We start from the raw sequence: 14,758 nt of genomic DNA, 5'->3' as shown, positions 1-14,758 counted from the left end.
GATGTGTCGACTCAGTCTTTCAGAGATGTTCATAGGGGTAGGGTATGTGTGTGTTCACAAGGATGAGTGTATGCATTAGCGTCGCATCTATAGTGTGTTAAAAAATAGATATACTTTGTATATTTCGAAATATAGGCAAAACTAACAAAAGATTGGAAGAATGTGAAAAGGACAGAAGAAGAAAAAGTGCTGAAGGACTGTGGTCTGCGCTAGGCTGCTTGACGCGAGGCTGCGCTACAACCTGCTACTTATAAGCGAGACATAGTCGCGCCCTCCGGGAATCGAGTTCAGTAGAAGCCCACCTGCTAACCCTAATTGCCAGTTCAGTTTTTCTTTTCTAACAGAACAGGACACAAGGTTGTATCGAGCGCCCGCACGAGCGCGCCGCCGCCGCCGCCTGTAGGCGCCTCCGCCGCCCATCGCCAGCAAGGTAACTTCTTAATCTTGCTCTCCTCCGGTCATACCGCGCTGTTGCCTCCTGCATGTCGTGCTCCTCCGGTGCGCTCGCCGCTGGGAGCTTTGCTTGCTGCTGCGTGTGCTTGCTGACTGCGTGCGTGTGAGCTGGTTGCGGCTTTGCTGCTGGGAGCTAGTGCTGGACCGCTACACAACATGTAGGGACATCAAAGGTGCAATCATACTAGTAGACTTTGGAATGGCTGGGACTTCTTTGGTTCATAGGATAGGAATTTTATAAGAATAGGAAAATCATAGGAAGTGAGATGACATGCATGTCAATTCCTATAGAGAAAGAGATGTCATTTGATGCATAGGATAGGATTTTTTCCATTGAGTCTAGGCTAATGTTTTTTTTCCTCCAAAACGTGAAGGATTGATTCCTGTCCTACATGGAAATAGGAATGCATTCCTACAAACCAAAGGGCTTCAAAGGAATTTTTCCTTTGCAAATCCTATCCTATAGAATTCCTACAAAAATCCTACAAACCAAAGGAGGAATATGTAAGGACTTGAAAAGAGGCTCCCAGCATTTGGTTGCAGACATTTTATTAATTATTTTACATATACTCGCTGTATTGCTGTTTCTAGAAATTGGCGTATCTCGTATCGCGGTGTCCCCATCCCTGTATTGATGCTTCATACGTTTCCCTGTTCCCGCAGAACCGCACAACCATGGCCACCGCCGTCGCCACAGCCGCCTCAGCGTTGCACGACCAACAAACCTTCGCTCTGCAGCAGGGTGAGTTGGATGGGCGCTTTGCGGATGCCGAAGAGAAACCAGCAGCAGCATCCGAGGAGCCTGCGGAGGCGGAGGAGGACGAGGACGACGATGATGATGAGGAGTATTGGTCCTACCATGACGTGGGTGAAGCCCTAGACTGGCTCGACGCCGCGGAGGGACCGGATGGTTCGACGCGTCTTTCCTCAACATTCTCGGCAGCCGGAAGCGCAGCTGCGGCACGGAGGCCGAATGCGCACGGCGGCATGCTCGCGCGCACACTCCAGCCACTCTCCAACCGCACACAGAAGCTTGCCTCGCATGTCCGCGCCGCTCCGTTGGAGGTATGCGGTTTCAACTCCTCACCTTGGATCAGTATACTGATCGGCTTGTTCTGTAACATTTATTGGGTGTATGCTATCAAGGACTAGGGTTCAATGGTTCACTATCTTTTGATTAAAGTTGGTTACCTATAAAATTACTGAAGAGAACGGGTGCACTTCATATTGGAGCTAGGCCTAGTACTATCAGCTAGGGAATTTCCAAGTTTCAAATGTCACTCTGCAAACCACTAACTGAAATAATTAGGCTCAAGTTTTGATGTCTGTTGCAGTATTGATTTTTATGTAACACTGGTGCCTTACCATATGGATATTTTTATCTGAACGAAACACTGGTGATGCTTTATTCATCTGGGTGTTGTACCTTTTTTGCTTATTATTTGATGTCGTGAGTTTTGAACCACTCAGGAGTGGGAAGGTAGAATGAACGTGGGGATGTCAAATTCCGTGACGACTGCAATCAGGGACAGCATAAGAGATACTGCAATTGGGAAAACAAGGAACACTGGGAAGGCAGATCGTGCTACAGTTGAACAGGTTTGTACATTTTTTGCTGTTTGGTGATGCTTATTTCATTCCCTGCTTGGAAGTTGAATCCATGCACTTTCATATTCCTTTAGCAATAAGAATCTTCCTTTAGCCTTTCACCTTAATTTGCTTTCTGTCAAGTGGCTGTCTGTTTTAAAAGTTTCTCCCCTCATCAAGTATGCAGTAAATCAAAGTTTATTTACTACTTAGAAAACGTTTGGTTTGATGTACATGAATAAGAATTCTTATTGAAGACTTGAGTTCCGCTTCATTTTCTATTGCCGGTTGTGTAAGTTCGTGAAGCAGAAATTTGTTAGTTTGAAGTTTGAGCATTCCTCTTTTTGGTGCCTACTCCATTTCTGTTTATGAGTTCTCCTGTCTAATTAGGTACCATTGCTTCAATGCTGATAAGCGCGGGTGGGGTTGGGGGGGATCTGACCTATTTCTTTTTCCTCTTATGCAATTTGTTTAATTAATATTTCTTGTCATTGTGGGCCCTCAAAAGAATGCAATCTATTGCACATGTGATTTGATTACTTGATCTGATGATCGCATGATATTTTCAGTTCTTATAGGCAGGGCATACTTGCTCATTCGTCCATCCAGATAAAATTATGAATTTTGATTAACTGGAAAGACAAAAACATGCTTTATCTCTAGTCTATGTAATGAATGATGTTTTACTGAAGTACTTTTTCTGAACATTCGATTTTTTATTTATATGCAGGCTATTGACCCAAGAACCCGCATGGTTTTGTTCAAAATGTTAAACCGTGGTGTTTTTAATAACATAAATGGTTGCATTTCTACCGGAAAAGAGGTAACCTTCAATTTGCAGTGCCACATCGTAGCTACAAGGCATCTGCTACTTGCCAATTTCATTGCACCTGCGGATTTAAAAATAATATTATGAGAAAAGTATGTGGAGCATGGCACTACTTTAGCTGTTGACAGAGGAACATAGAAAAGGCATCCCATACTACAAGTTGCATTTTGTATTCATCATTCTAGAAATCTATAATTAGAATAACACACTCAATATTAACTGTGGCAGTTGATTTGTTTTTCTTTCCTTTGTAGGCAAATGTATATCATGCAACAAAGACAGATGGCAGTGAGTTAGCAATCAAAGTCTATAAAACTTCAGTGCTTGTTTTTAAGTAAGATATGGATGTTATACTTGCTTTGTCTTATAATAACTGGATACTCAAAGCTACGTCAGAATGCTGTTTATGGCCATTTTGTTGTATCCTTTCACCACTTCTAAATTGTTTTGGTTCAAAAAGGTTCCCGTCTGAACAAAGTACACACTTCCTTGTTGCAGGGATAGAGATCGATACGTTCAAGGAGATTATCGTTTTAGACATGGTTACTGCAAGCATAATCCTCGGAAAATGGTGAAGACTTGGGCTGAAAAGGAAATGCGAAATCTTTTACGGTATGAAATATTCTCATTAAGCGTGCTTTATTCTTGATTTTCATTCCAGTAATTTGGCAAGATGTTTCTCAATGGCATTTTGTTGTTGAATCGGGTTTAATTTTTTTCTTTTGGGGGGGGGGGGGGGAGATGATGCATCTGGAGGCATAAGCTGTTGCTATCCTATATTTTGTTCTGTCTCTCTCTTTAAATTCCCACCCTATATAATTGTTATCTTCTTCTGCAATACTTTGCAAAATGCTTTCAGTTATTGAAATAGGAAGATTCACACTTCTCTCCCTTGTTCAGAGTTAGAGCAGAAGGAATCCGATGCCCGAAGCCGTTGCTCTTGAGGCTTCATGTTTTAGTGATGGAATTTATAGGTAAAACTTGTGGTGACATTTTCTTATTCAATGCCTATCAACATTTTCCTATAAACATGGTAGCATAGCATGACCTAATAATTGTTCAAAACATACGCCTCGTAGCAGAACATCCCACAGAACAGTATTTTCATAGGTATTATCATTTGGTCTAATAAATTGAGTTGGTTCTCCTTCAGGAAAAGGAGGTTGGGCTGCTCCTCGACTTAAGGATGCTGCTTTGTCAGATGACAAGTTGCGTGAAACTTACTTTGAGGTACATGGCATATGCAAAGATTAACTGCAAGTTGAAATGTCAGCTGAATATGGCCTTTACCTATAGAAGAATGAATAAGGAACCACATAGTACCCAAACATTAGCTTTTGGGTACTCTTATAGTAACATTTTCCAATATACTTACTGCAGCTTATTTTCAGATTGTTACAACAATGCGGACACTTTACCAAAAGTGCAAGCTTGTCCACGGTGATTTGAGTGAATACAACATTCTTTATTTTGAGGTAGTTGAGCACTTTTGATTAAGCCTTCTTATCCTCTTTCATTTCCCAGTCAACCAGATTCTTCATTCTTATTTGCTTGTTGGGCAGGGACACTTGTACATCATTGATGTTTCACAGTCTGTCGACCTTGACCATCCTTCAGCTTTGGATTTCCTGAAGGAAGATTGTTTGCATGTTAATGTGAGTAAAATTAAATTAAAATTGACCAGACATGGATAACTCATGGTATTTAATGCGTGTGCAATGCTGTTTTCAGGATTTCTTTGAAAAACGAGGCGTTGCTGTCATGACAGTAACAGAGCTATTTAATTTCGTTGTGGATCAAAATATCGCTGATGATGATGTTGATGATTACCTGGAGAAGGCATGCCTTTATTTTACTTTGAGTAGTTACAATGCTTTGTAATCATCCGATTTTTGTGTGAAACTATGCTCATCCTTGGACAGACGATCCGATGGGTTAACAATATTGTGGTTAACAGGTTCAGCAAAAGATTCTGGAAAATGGAGATACAGCTGCAGATGATGAAATTGCTCCGACAGTCTTGGTGCAGGTAGGAATATGATTATTGTTATTACTATGTCTTTGTGCAGCTTTGCCAGAAATGTCATTTACAACAGTGAGCATCTTCACTTCTTCAGTGAGAGATCCTAGTCTGAGGCATACATTTATTTATTGCATATATCTGTTAGTCGTCAATCATCTCTATTTTATACTATGTTTTAACTCAAGGTATTGCCATTACCTTTGAGGTAACTGTTTTATCTCATCTACATAGTTTACTATGTTCATTCCAATTAGTCTTGTCTCCCAGATCTCTTACAGGAGTTTGTAACTATTTTGTGTTTATTTTGTTTCTTTCATATGTTTGTGCGCATGTTATACAGTTCACTTATACTAATAATATTATCTGCTTTGCTCTTTTTGATAGACGTTGGATTATGTGAAGCAATGTGAGGCAGAGATTGTCAGCATGTCAATGATGCAACGTCCATCTGTTGGTTATGAGCCAACAGCAGATAAGCTTTATGACCAGCCACTGTTAGGATTTGTGCGGACTAAAAATGAGCATACCGAAAACCAGGAAGCACGACCAGCACAAAATACACCGGAAGAACCCTTGGACCTGCAAACTAAGTGCTGCTCCTTGGAGAACAAGGAGGAAGATGCATCGGGTGACAGTGAATCTTGCTGTAGTTCCGACGAAGACGGTTCATGGCATGAGTCCACAAAGATGGGGCCCGAGGAAAGGAAGGCTGCTCGCAAGGAAAACAAGAAGAAAGTGAAGGAAGAGAAGAGGGAAACTCGCAAGACGAAGATCCCAAAGGCTGACAAGAAGAAGAGGAAGAAAATGGCGAAAGCTAAGTGCAAGCGGTAGTGGATCACTGGTGGCAATCCACATGGTTGACACCATCAATTTTGTTATACTTGTCTAGTTCCAGTCAGTCTTGTGAGCGATGTGTTGGATGTGCTTTCTTTTTGTTGTAGTCCTGAATATATTGCTTAAAAACAAATGTCGTAAAAGATCCTTCTTGCTGCAACATTATAAGATATTTTGAGTTGTATCTGCTTAATGTGCCTGAATGATATATCTTGATTTCTTATTCTAGTGTAAACTATGGATGAGAACGTCAATTCTTTAAGTTGGCTATGAATTATTCTCAAGCCCAAATCGCATAGCAAAAGCAGGACATTTTGAATGTATGGTGTGAAGATAAAGAAAGGAGATGGATGCCTGGACGGTGTGATCCGAATCTCCTAAGCTTGCATCAAATAGAGGAGCACCCTATTTGAAATTTCAATTCTGTTTATCTGATTCCGTTTTTTTCAGGAGCACCCCTAACATAATTTTTGTATGTCTCTTGTGATCACATGTGTACTCGTTGTAATTTGTTTGTCTAATAAAATATAGATGTCGATATTTCAAAAAGAAACTCCATGGGTACTAGTACTATGAGTTCTAAAAAATCCACGTCTTACGGTTGTCTTCCTTCGAATTGAAGGCGAGCGAGCAAGTAAACCCTCCTAAAACCATGAGCCCCTCCTTCGTGTCCCTGGCTCTCCTCTGCCGAAGCTGATGCGAATGTCGGAACTACAGGCCATCCTCTTGCTTTGCGCGTTGCCACTTGACGCGCCACTCCCTTTCCCCCGCCACGTCGTTCCACCACCATGGCTAGCGCCACCCGGACTCCGGGCACGCCCTCAAACCCGACCCCTTCCCCGCCCACACACCCCCTTGGTCGTTCGCGTGCGCCTGGCTCGAGTCCTTCCCTGACGGCCGCCCTCCCACCAAGCATGAGGTCGACACCTACATCGGACTAATGGAAATGAACTACTTTTCGTGTTGCACTTCAGGGGATAAGTGGCTAAAACTAACGAAAACATCGTGGAGGGAACAAATCAAAAGGGGAAGATTTTTTAGGGCTAAAAAACAAAGCAGGTTTAAAAAAAATGACCAAATAAGGTTTCATGTTGCACTTCACGGTGTAGTGGCTACAACTAACGGAAATGCCATTGAGAGAACAAGTCAAAAAGGAAAGATTTTCTTATGGCAAAAAAGGAAGCAGATTTTTAAGAACAGTTTTGCTAAAGCACATCTAGATGTGCCATAAGTATTGCACATCTAAATCCTATATCATTGATCTTATGTTGAGATTCGTGTGAATATTTTTTTTTATTTTTTTTTCTTCATGCTTGATTCAAGCATTTAGATGTGCAATAAGTTGGGTACATCTAAATGTGCCCTAGACATTCCCTTTTAAGAAAGCCCAAATAAGAGCATGGTTAACAATAGGTTGATGGCTATAACATGTTGTCATGTCATCTTAGTTAATGTAATAGCTAACATGTATAGCAGTGGGTTACAAGAAAGTATTATTTTTCTACCACATGACCCATCATACACTCTCACATAGCTTCTTAGAGTCCGTGCTACAGCCGGCTGTAAATCCCGCGTACTTACGCTATCCTCTTCTCTCTCATCCAACTCAACTAAGATATAATATTTAAAGTATTACAGCCCGCATACGTCACCTTATTATACTTGCTCTAGGGTATTCTCTCATCGAAGAATGCACAAACTTGTGAAGCTTTTTTTTTTTAGGGTTGTGAAGTTTTTGTTCGGGGGAACAAGCGTGTGAAGCAAAAAGCCTATAGAAGCGGTCCATGCGGCCTGTCCCAGTCCCAGCCCATTTCACCGCACGTGTCGCCAGCCCAGAAGCGCAAAGGGCAAAGCCGCCTCTCCTTCTTCTTTCCGCACACAATCGTGGCACAGTCCTCCTGACGTCTGACCACCAGTGCGAGCATTCCGACGCTAGGGTTCTACCGCGGTGCCGCCGCATCGTCGCCCGCGACCGTCCCCGCCGCTAGAGATGGACGCCGCGGCGGCGGTCGCGGCGAAGGTATGCGTCCTCGAGGCCGAGCTCGCCGCCACGTCCCCCCGCATTGCCGACCTGGAGGCCCGGGTCTCGCTCCTCGAAGCAGAGAACGCGCGCTGGTGGAAGGCCATGCCCCGTGGGGAGGTCTCTGGTCCATTGGTGGAGGGTTTGGGCGGCCCCAAGCCAAAAACAGTCCAGGCGTATGGTTCTTTTAACGAGGTCGGTGACGGCGAGGAAGAGGGGGTTGCCGCTGATGCCGGCAACGGGAGGAGCGGCGAGAAGGATGGTGTTCCCGCGGTGCCGACCCCTAGGAAGCGTGTGGTGCGGGCGGTTACCGGTGGGAGCAAGGATGGTGAATTGCAGGTGGGGGTGTCGGGTGCTCCACCCAGTAGGAAGCGTGCACTGCTTAGAAGAATTGACGGTGATGAGAAGGATGACGAGACAGAAGGGCGCCCTGCACCCACCATAAGGCGCTCGACTCGCTTAGCTGAAAAACAGTCGAAGAAAGCACGAGTCGAACCCAATGATCATGAAGAGAGAGAGGATGGTTCAGGACAAGATGGTGGTATGGGTGAATCTAAAAATGATGCAGATTGTTCAGAAGATTCTGACAGCGAGGTAGTCTATCACGATATTGTAGCTTACATTGTTCACAAAAGGAAGGTTAAGGATTGTAAGCATCTGTTGAGTTCTTCAGTCCATGCCATGTTGTAGCAGTCCTCTGTTATGTGTTCCGCTCTGTTTAATTCAGCACAGAGCTTTCTCCTTTTGGATATATGTCAGATTTGTTCTTTTTGCAGTGTCGCACACCGTGTATCCTCTAGTGGGTTCATGCCCATTTATTGTTTTCCTAGTTTTGGTTTAGCTCTGATTTTGTTTCCTTTTCTGTTAGCAGGAGATGGATTACACCTTGCTGAAGGATGTGACCCTGGCGTCAAACAACCGGGTGAGGATTCGAGTCAGAATAACGCGCATTTCACATTACATGAGCAAGCATCAACTAACAGGAATTCCGCGGCTTGATTTTGTGATGCTCGATGAGCAGGTGAGATACTTGTAGCTTTGTAATGTTTTGTTTCATTTACCTTTATCATGTAAGGTCACCGTGCTGGTTCAATGTCTATGACATAGGGGGATATGATGGCCGGCCAAGTACCTGCGTGGCTTGCACAGCTCTTTTTGTCACGCATCAAGGAGGATGATGTGTATTACATACACCACTTTAAGGTTGTCCACCCTAGTCTGCCCTATAGGGCTGTTGATCATCCTTGCATGGCAATGTTCACGAGGGACACAGAGATAAGCAAGGATGAACATGTGCCTGATAGTTTTCCGGTGTATGCATACAAGATATCTCCTTATGAAGTCCTCCGATCGCGTGAAAACAACACAGCGCTAATGTCTGGTATATAATCTGTATTTGTGACTGAATCATTCTGCCTCCATAATTATGTGTGCAGCCGCTGCTCTTTTCTCTGTCTAATCTAGGATTGCTTTTGCCTTTTGGTGCCTGATGCAGATGCCATTGGTCTTATGCTGGAAGTTTCAAATGTGAAAACTGTTACTGTCAATGGTGCACCTCGGGCAGTACGTAACGTGTACATAAGCGATGGCAGGTATGTTTATAGAGCTTCATTGTTGGTCACTTTTAGTTGCTTCATGACAGTCTTCTGTGCTGTTCTACATGCTTGTGCATTTTCTGATTATGTTTTTGAAGAGAGACGGCTGTTGTTGCTTTGTGGGAGGCACATGCAAATCAATTCCCAGCCGAGACTCTGCAGCAGCAGATGCAGCAAAGACCAGTTGTCATTCTCTTTGTTGCCGTGACTGTCAAGCTGTGTGAAGGTGATGTTTTTTTGTTTTCGGCAATTTTATTTTGTCTTTGGTTTCCTTTGGTAATTGCAGTCTACGTGTTTTAGTAAACATCAGATATCATTTGCCTAATTTTTCATCACATCAGGCCAACTGTGTTTGCAAGGAAGCAAAGTCTGTAGGTGGTATCCCAATGCTCCTATTCCAGAAGTTTTAGCTTTGCAGAACAGGTGTATTTCATTTTATTTTGTAGTTCTGTGTCAAGTAGGAATATACAGATCTTATGGTACAACCTTTGTTTCCCTGATATCATCTTGATTTGGCTTTGGTATCTGTTAGTTCTGCTGGAGTTTCACATGAGGCCAGATTGGTTGACACATCACCAACACAGACCCAGACGGTACGTGTCAGTGTAATGCTATATAGGAATACATGTTATGATCTTCACTTGTTCAAAATATTGGCCAATAAATCAGTTAAGTGGCCGATTAATCCCTGCTCAGTGGATCACCGAGTAGCTGATTTATCGGCCGATTAACTGATCGATTCACCTATTAATGGCCTACTCGCCAGCCGACCGAGCAGTTACCTGTTAACGATTTCCTGAACATTGCTTTTGAATAATGTTGGAGACCTCCATGGTTTCTACTTCTTATCTTCCCTATATATTTAGGTTTATAGTGAGAGTGTAAGCGAGAATGATGGTGCTTTGGGCGAAATAAAAGAGTATTCTACATCCACAGATCCACTACAAGACGTTTGGCTCAGTTAGTTAAAAAAGTCAGTTCAAAGAGAGTACACACAGATTGTTGAGGAAACTCTATGTAGATGTTATGGGTTTTGCATAGGCCGTAACAGCAACTCCAAAGGGCCGACCCATTTCATCCGCCTGCGTCCGTTTGGGTCAGCGCGGACAAAAGTGGCGGCCCAACACGCCGACCCAAACCCAAATCACGTCCGCGTCGCGTCCGCGCCGACGCATTTGCGGCCCAAATTTGCGCCCCAAATGCGTCGGCGCGGACGCCGGACGGACGCTTCGCGCGCCTTTCCGTTGTCCGCCGCGTCCCCACATGGCGGCCGTCCAACTACCTGCTGCCCACGCGGTCAGCTTAATTTATGACGACGGGCCCACACGTCAGCGACGGCGCTCGTCCTTTTTAAGCCGACCGTGCGGCGGGGCCGTCCTCATCCAAACTCGCCGTCCACATCTGCCATCCTTTGCTCCCTCGTCGCCGGCAAACCCTAGCCACCACAACCACAGCAGAGATGGGCCTCTTCTTCGGCGCCAGCGGCAGCAAGGCCAAGGGCAAGTCCCCCGCCACCCCTTTCCTCCCGCCTCCGCCGGCGTCTCGCCGGCAGAGGCAGCGCGTGAACGTGCCAGTGCACCAGGCGGAGTGGCACTCGCAGCACCGCCAACCTTTGCCGTATCCCGACGTGACGCTGCCGCACGACTGGCATCTGGATCCAGAGAGGATCCCAGTGCCGGTGGCGCCGCGGTCGGCTCGCGCTCACGCGGAGGAGGTGTGGCGCCGGCGGGCGATGCTGACGTCGGAGCAGCGCCGCGAGGCCGCCTACGCAACCGACTCGCCCAACTGGGCGAGGTGGTTCGCCTTCGAGCACGAGGAGGCGAGGCGACGGGGCGTGCGCGAGGTCGACTGGAGGTCGCCGCCACCGGCACTCGTCATCCGCGAGGAGGACCAGGCGGCGGAGGACGCCTACCAGGCGGCACTTGCGACCGTCTTCCAGGAGAGCGAGGAGGACGAGCGGCGCAGGGCGGAGGCGGCGAAGGCGGAAGAAGAGGCTCAGTACGAGGCGACAATGGCGCAGGCCCTTGCCCTCTCCGCGGCGGGCGACAGCGTGGTGCCGCCGGTGGCCCCGCCGACCCCCATCAAGACGGAGGCGGAGCCGAGCCGTCCCCCATCAAGCGCTACTCCTGGACGGGAGTAGTGCGCGAATGGGTACGCGCGCCACCGGTCTGGATGGGAGCGACGCCGGCGCAGGAGCAGGCGTACCTCGAGCACTGGCGCAGCATCAGGGTGGCCGAGGAGCGCCGCGACGGCGAGTACCTCGAGATGCTCGAGCGCGACCTCGAGGAGGAGCAGCGCGAGGCCGAGAAGGCGGCGCGCCAGGCCGCAGCTGCACAGGCGGCCGCACAACCCCCCACGCCGGCACTGCCTGCGCCGGCACTGCCCGACATGACGGCGCTCTGGAACACGGCGTTCGCCTGGGCCGGGCCGGTGCTGACGCTCATTGACCTCACGGACCCCGAGGACGACGACGACGACGCCTAGGGCAGCGCGCCTCCTCGTAATTTAGGCTGTTTTTTTTAAATGCAAATGTGGACGCGTGGACTCTCGCCGGCCTTCGTGGCCGGCTTTAATGTTTAATTAATGCTGTTTTTCTTTTTTTAATATGCATGTGTTCATTTTGTTTTGGCGCCGTCAAAATGGGTCTCAGGCCAGCGTTGGGCGCACGCGCCGACCCAAATGCGGAAGCGGGCATCCGTGTCCGTCTGGCCGACCTAAACGGACAAGAAGCGGACGAAATCGCCGTCCGTTTGGGTCGGCCCGTTGGAGTTGCTCTAAAAGGACTGCTAAGAGTATGGCTTGTGTGTGTAAGGTGGATATGCTATCAGCATTTGCTGAACACCCTGGACTTTGCCTGAAAGTTGTTTGTGCCCACTATGGAAAGCAAACAAAGGAAGAACAGCCAGAAAAGCCATTTTATGCATAACAAGCAAGTATAAAGTATTTAGCTAGATACATGCTGGCCCTTGACTTCAACTGACATTTATGCATATAGCTCTATCTCCATTTAAATGCCACATGTTCTATTTAGTTTGTCTTTGACTTCATTTTTATATAATTCTCCAACTTTATGCCGCATCTGTAAAAATAAATGTTTGAGAGCCAACTTGAAAAGATTGTCTACCTGGGTCCATTTGCACCATATATTTGGAGTCGTTTTCACCACTACGACAAGTTATACTTCATTTTAAACAAATCATGCATGAAGACCACGCTATAGCAATTAACAACTTTCCTTGCCGAATTTGACATGATCACATGAAAATAGGACAATATGCACGCTTTATGCAATTTGTCCTTGTTTGTAGAAAGAATTTCCATCTAGACACTTATTTATTTCATAATTTTTTCTTTAGTTAAGAAGAGGATTTTCAGTGTGTGGATTAATATCTTCTGTTGACCATGCATTATACCGATTTTGACGTTCAATTCTATCTGTGGAAGTTTGAAGTGCTTGTCTTTTCCATGTAAACTGTAGGACTTCTAAGACTACACCGAAGTAGGTTGAATAGCCAACACGACACACTCTATGCTTAGTTAAAATTGAGCTACACTGATGACTATGCATCCTCATAATCACGTTTTTGTTTGAGGTCTTAACTAGTGCTCATGCCCTTACAAGATACTCCCTCTGTAAAGAAATATAAGAGTGTTTAGATCACTATTTTAGTTATGTAAACGCTCTTATATTTCTTTACGGATGGAGTATGAGAATAAGTATACAGAGCACTGTGTTCATAAGATAAGGGTGTATTTATTGTGATGCCAAGGCTTAGCTTTGGGCCTACCTGTTAACAGCTTAATGAACATAGAATGTAATTTTGTTTGTGACTATTGAATAGGTACTGCAGAACACAATCATATGTGATGTTTTCTTATCTGATCTTTTCACTTGTATTATGTCAGTATAGTCGTCTGGAAGAGATCAAGAACTAGCATTGAACTGGGGGTTTCAGTCTGTCTCATGCAGCAAATTGTTTTCTTGTTTAGGGGTCGTGCATAGCAGGGCTTTCTTCTGGATGATGATGCTTTTGGACCGCTTAAGAAGAAGACTGTTCATGATATGGAGACGCGCTCCCCGTGGTTGTTTGCGATATACAGTAGTATGAGAACAAGGAGGACCCCTACTTTCCAAGTTTCCATGGCTCGTGGTGTTGGTTATATTTTGACCTCTGTGACCCTTTGTACCTCCCCAATCAGTCAGTCTTTTGTAGATATATGGGCTTGGTTTCGTGTCTTCTCGAGTAGCACGTAGTTAGGGGAATGCAGCCATCCTATGTTCATATCACTACCTAGGATGCTCCCTGTAAATCTGTAATATCCCCCGCATAGTACTACATGTATCCTCGAGGTGCTCTTGGCCACTTTTTGTGTGTTGTTCGACGTCTTTGTTCATGGAGTCAGAATGGCATGCCTTCTCCTGCCAATTGGAGGCGTGGCCAGTCCTGTCCAATTCCTCTAATGAATGGAGGGTTGGCGCAAGGTAGAAATTCAAAGTCTATGTCGGGGTGTCTGGTCTACTTGACCACAAATTCGCTACCGTTTGATGTCGGTTTCAGGTTTATGGAGAAGGTGATGGTTTATGTCCAGAAAAAGGCGAAAAGTTGCTGTGGACGCTGCTGAGCTGCCGACAATACGAGCCCGCAGAGCCTTCTGATTAACGCATACCGCTGCATGGTTATTTTGTCAGACGCTGATATGGTGATGCTAGCTCGTCAACCAAGTTGACAGCTTCATCCAATTCACCGATGAAGATCGAATGCTGGTTTAGTACTATTAGCAGCAGCAGCAGCAAACCATATGACTGTAGAGTCGTTTCCCCGATTGTTGTCTCAACCAAACACTGAACAATCCAGCAACAATAACGGACGCATCAGTCCCTCTCCAGCATCAGAAAGGGGCTCTGTCCAGCTCCTCCTCGCACTCCTGACAGGAGAGCGGCAGCAGCAGCAACAAAGACGCGAACAAAAAGCTCGCACCAAATCAGCCACATATCTCCAGCGCATGGGCATGCCCCCCCCCCCCCCCCCCCCCCCCCCTACATGACCAGCAATTAAGCTATGGAGCGGTCAGTTCAGTCTCTGTATGTGGCAGTGGCACGGACGGGTGCACAACCCCACCGGTGCCGCTGTCAAGCGAGACCTTCGGAGCACGTGGGAGCTGCGGCAATGGCGAGCTCGAGATCGATCAGTTTTCGATCTGGTTCGCCGTTGCTCTCGGCCCCGACAGAAGTCAACTGGGCGTATCAATGGCGGTGTGGGCTTCTTCGTGCGCACATTGACGCGTTGAAAGCTGGGGATTTGAGTGTGGTGGTTGTGACCACTTGTTCCTACTTAACAAACTGATTATGATTGATTTCTCAAAAGAAAAAACAAAAAAGCGAGCACTTGTTCCTACTTAAGAAACTGATTATGATT

General features: G+C 46.0%; 2 protein-coding genes across 3 annotated transcripts; both read left to right on the top strand.

Moving 5' to 3' along the window:
* Positions 1-282: 282 nt before the first annotated feature.
* Positions 283-5,949, top strand: LOC123060706 (serine/threonine-protein kinase RIO1). Its single transcript, XM_044483525.1, has 13 exons — positions 283-430; positions 1,117-1,518; positions 1,924-2,052; positions 2,771-2,863; positions 3,124-3,203; positions 3,368-3,481; positions 3,770-3,843; positions 4,023-4,099; positions 4,261-4,344; positions 4,432-4,524; positions 4,601-4,708; positions 4,827-4,898; positions 5,277-5,949. The coding sequence occupies exons 2-13, from the start codon at positions 1,129-1,131 to the stop codon at positions 5,721-5,723; spliced, it is 1,761 nt and encodes a 586-aa protein (XP_044339460.1). The 5' UTR covers positions 283-430; positions 1,117-1,128; the 3' UTR covers positions 5,724-5,949.
* A 1,641-nt stretch (positions 5,950-7,590) lies between these two features.
* LOC123058148 (uncharacterized) lies at positions 7,591-13,718 on the top strand. Of its 2 annotated transcripts, none has more exons than XM_044480968.1 (8): positions 7,591-8,340; positions 8,618-8,767; positions 8,854-9,127; positions 9,242-9,338; positions 9,440-9,567; positions 9,683-9,764; positions 9,874-9,934; positions 13,332-13,718. In XM_044480968.1, exons 1-8 carry the CDS (start codon positions 7,717-7,719, stop codon positions 13,362-13,364), a joined length of 1,449 nt encoding a protein of 482 aa, XP_044336903.1. In that variant the 5' UTR covers positions 7,591-7,716; the 3' UTR covers positions 13,365-13,718. The 2 variants fall into 2 exon arrangements, with proteins under 2 accessions (XP_044336903.1, XP_044336902.1); XM_044480967.1 differs by having other exon boundaries at positions 8,615-8,767.
* Positions 13,719-14,758: the final 1,040 nt, after the last annotated feature.

The sequence above is a fragment of the Triticum aestivum genome, chromosome 3A (assembly GCF_018294505.1).
Source record: "Triticum aestivum cultivar Chinese Spring chromosome 3A, IWGSC CS RefSeq v2.1, whole genome shotgun sequence".
Classification (NCBI taxonomy): Eukaryota; Viridiplantae; Streptophyta; class Magnoliopsida; order Poales; family Poaceae; genus Triticum; species Triticum aestivum.
This window is presented reverse-complemented; position numbering and strand designations above follow the sequence as displayed.

What these genes read in the sequence shown, in the direction of transcription:
- LOC123060706 (XM_044483525.1), top strand. Translation starts at nt 1,129, where the DNA reads ATGGCCACCGCCGTCGCCACAGCCGCCTCAGCGTTGCACGACCAACAA. An exon ending in TGCGTGAAACTTACTTTGAG is followed by an intron (nt 4,100 to 4,260) that starts GTACATGGCATA and finishes GCTTATTTTCAG; the next exon opens with ATTGTTACAACAATGCGGAC. An exon ending in ACAACATTCTTTATTTTGAG is followed by an intron (nt 4,345 to 4,431) that starts GTAGTTGAGCAC and finishes CTTGTTGGGCAG; the next exon opens with GGACACTTGTACATCATTGA.
- LOC123058148 (XM_044480967.1), top strand. Translation starts at nt 7,717, where the DNA reads ATGGACGCCGCGGCGGCGGTCGCGGCGAAGGTATGCGTCCTCGAGGCC. An exon ending in CAGAAGATTCTGACAGCGAG is followed by an intron (nt 8,341 to 8,614) that starts GTAGTCTATCAC and finishes CTTTTCTGTTAG; the next exon opens with CAGGAGATGGATTACACCTT. An exon ending in GTGTACATAAGCGATGGCAG is followed by an intron (nt 9,339 to 9,439) that starts GTATGTTTATAG and finishes ATGTTTTTGAAG; the next exon opens with AGAGACGGCTGTTGTTGCTT.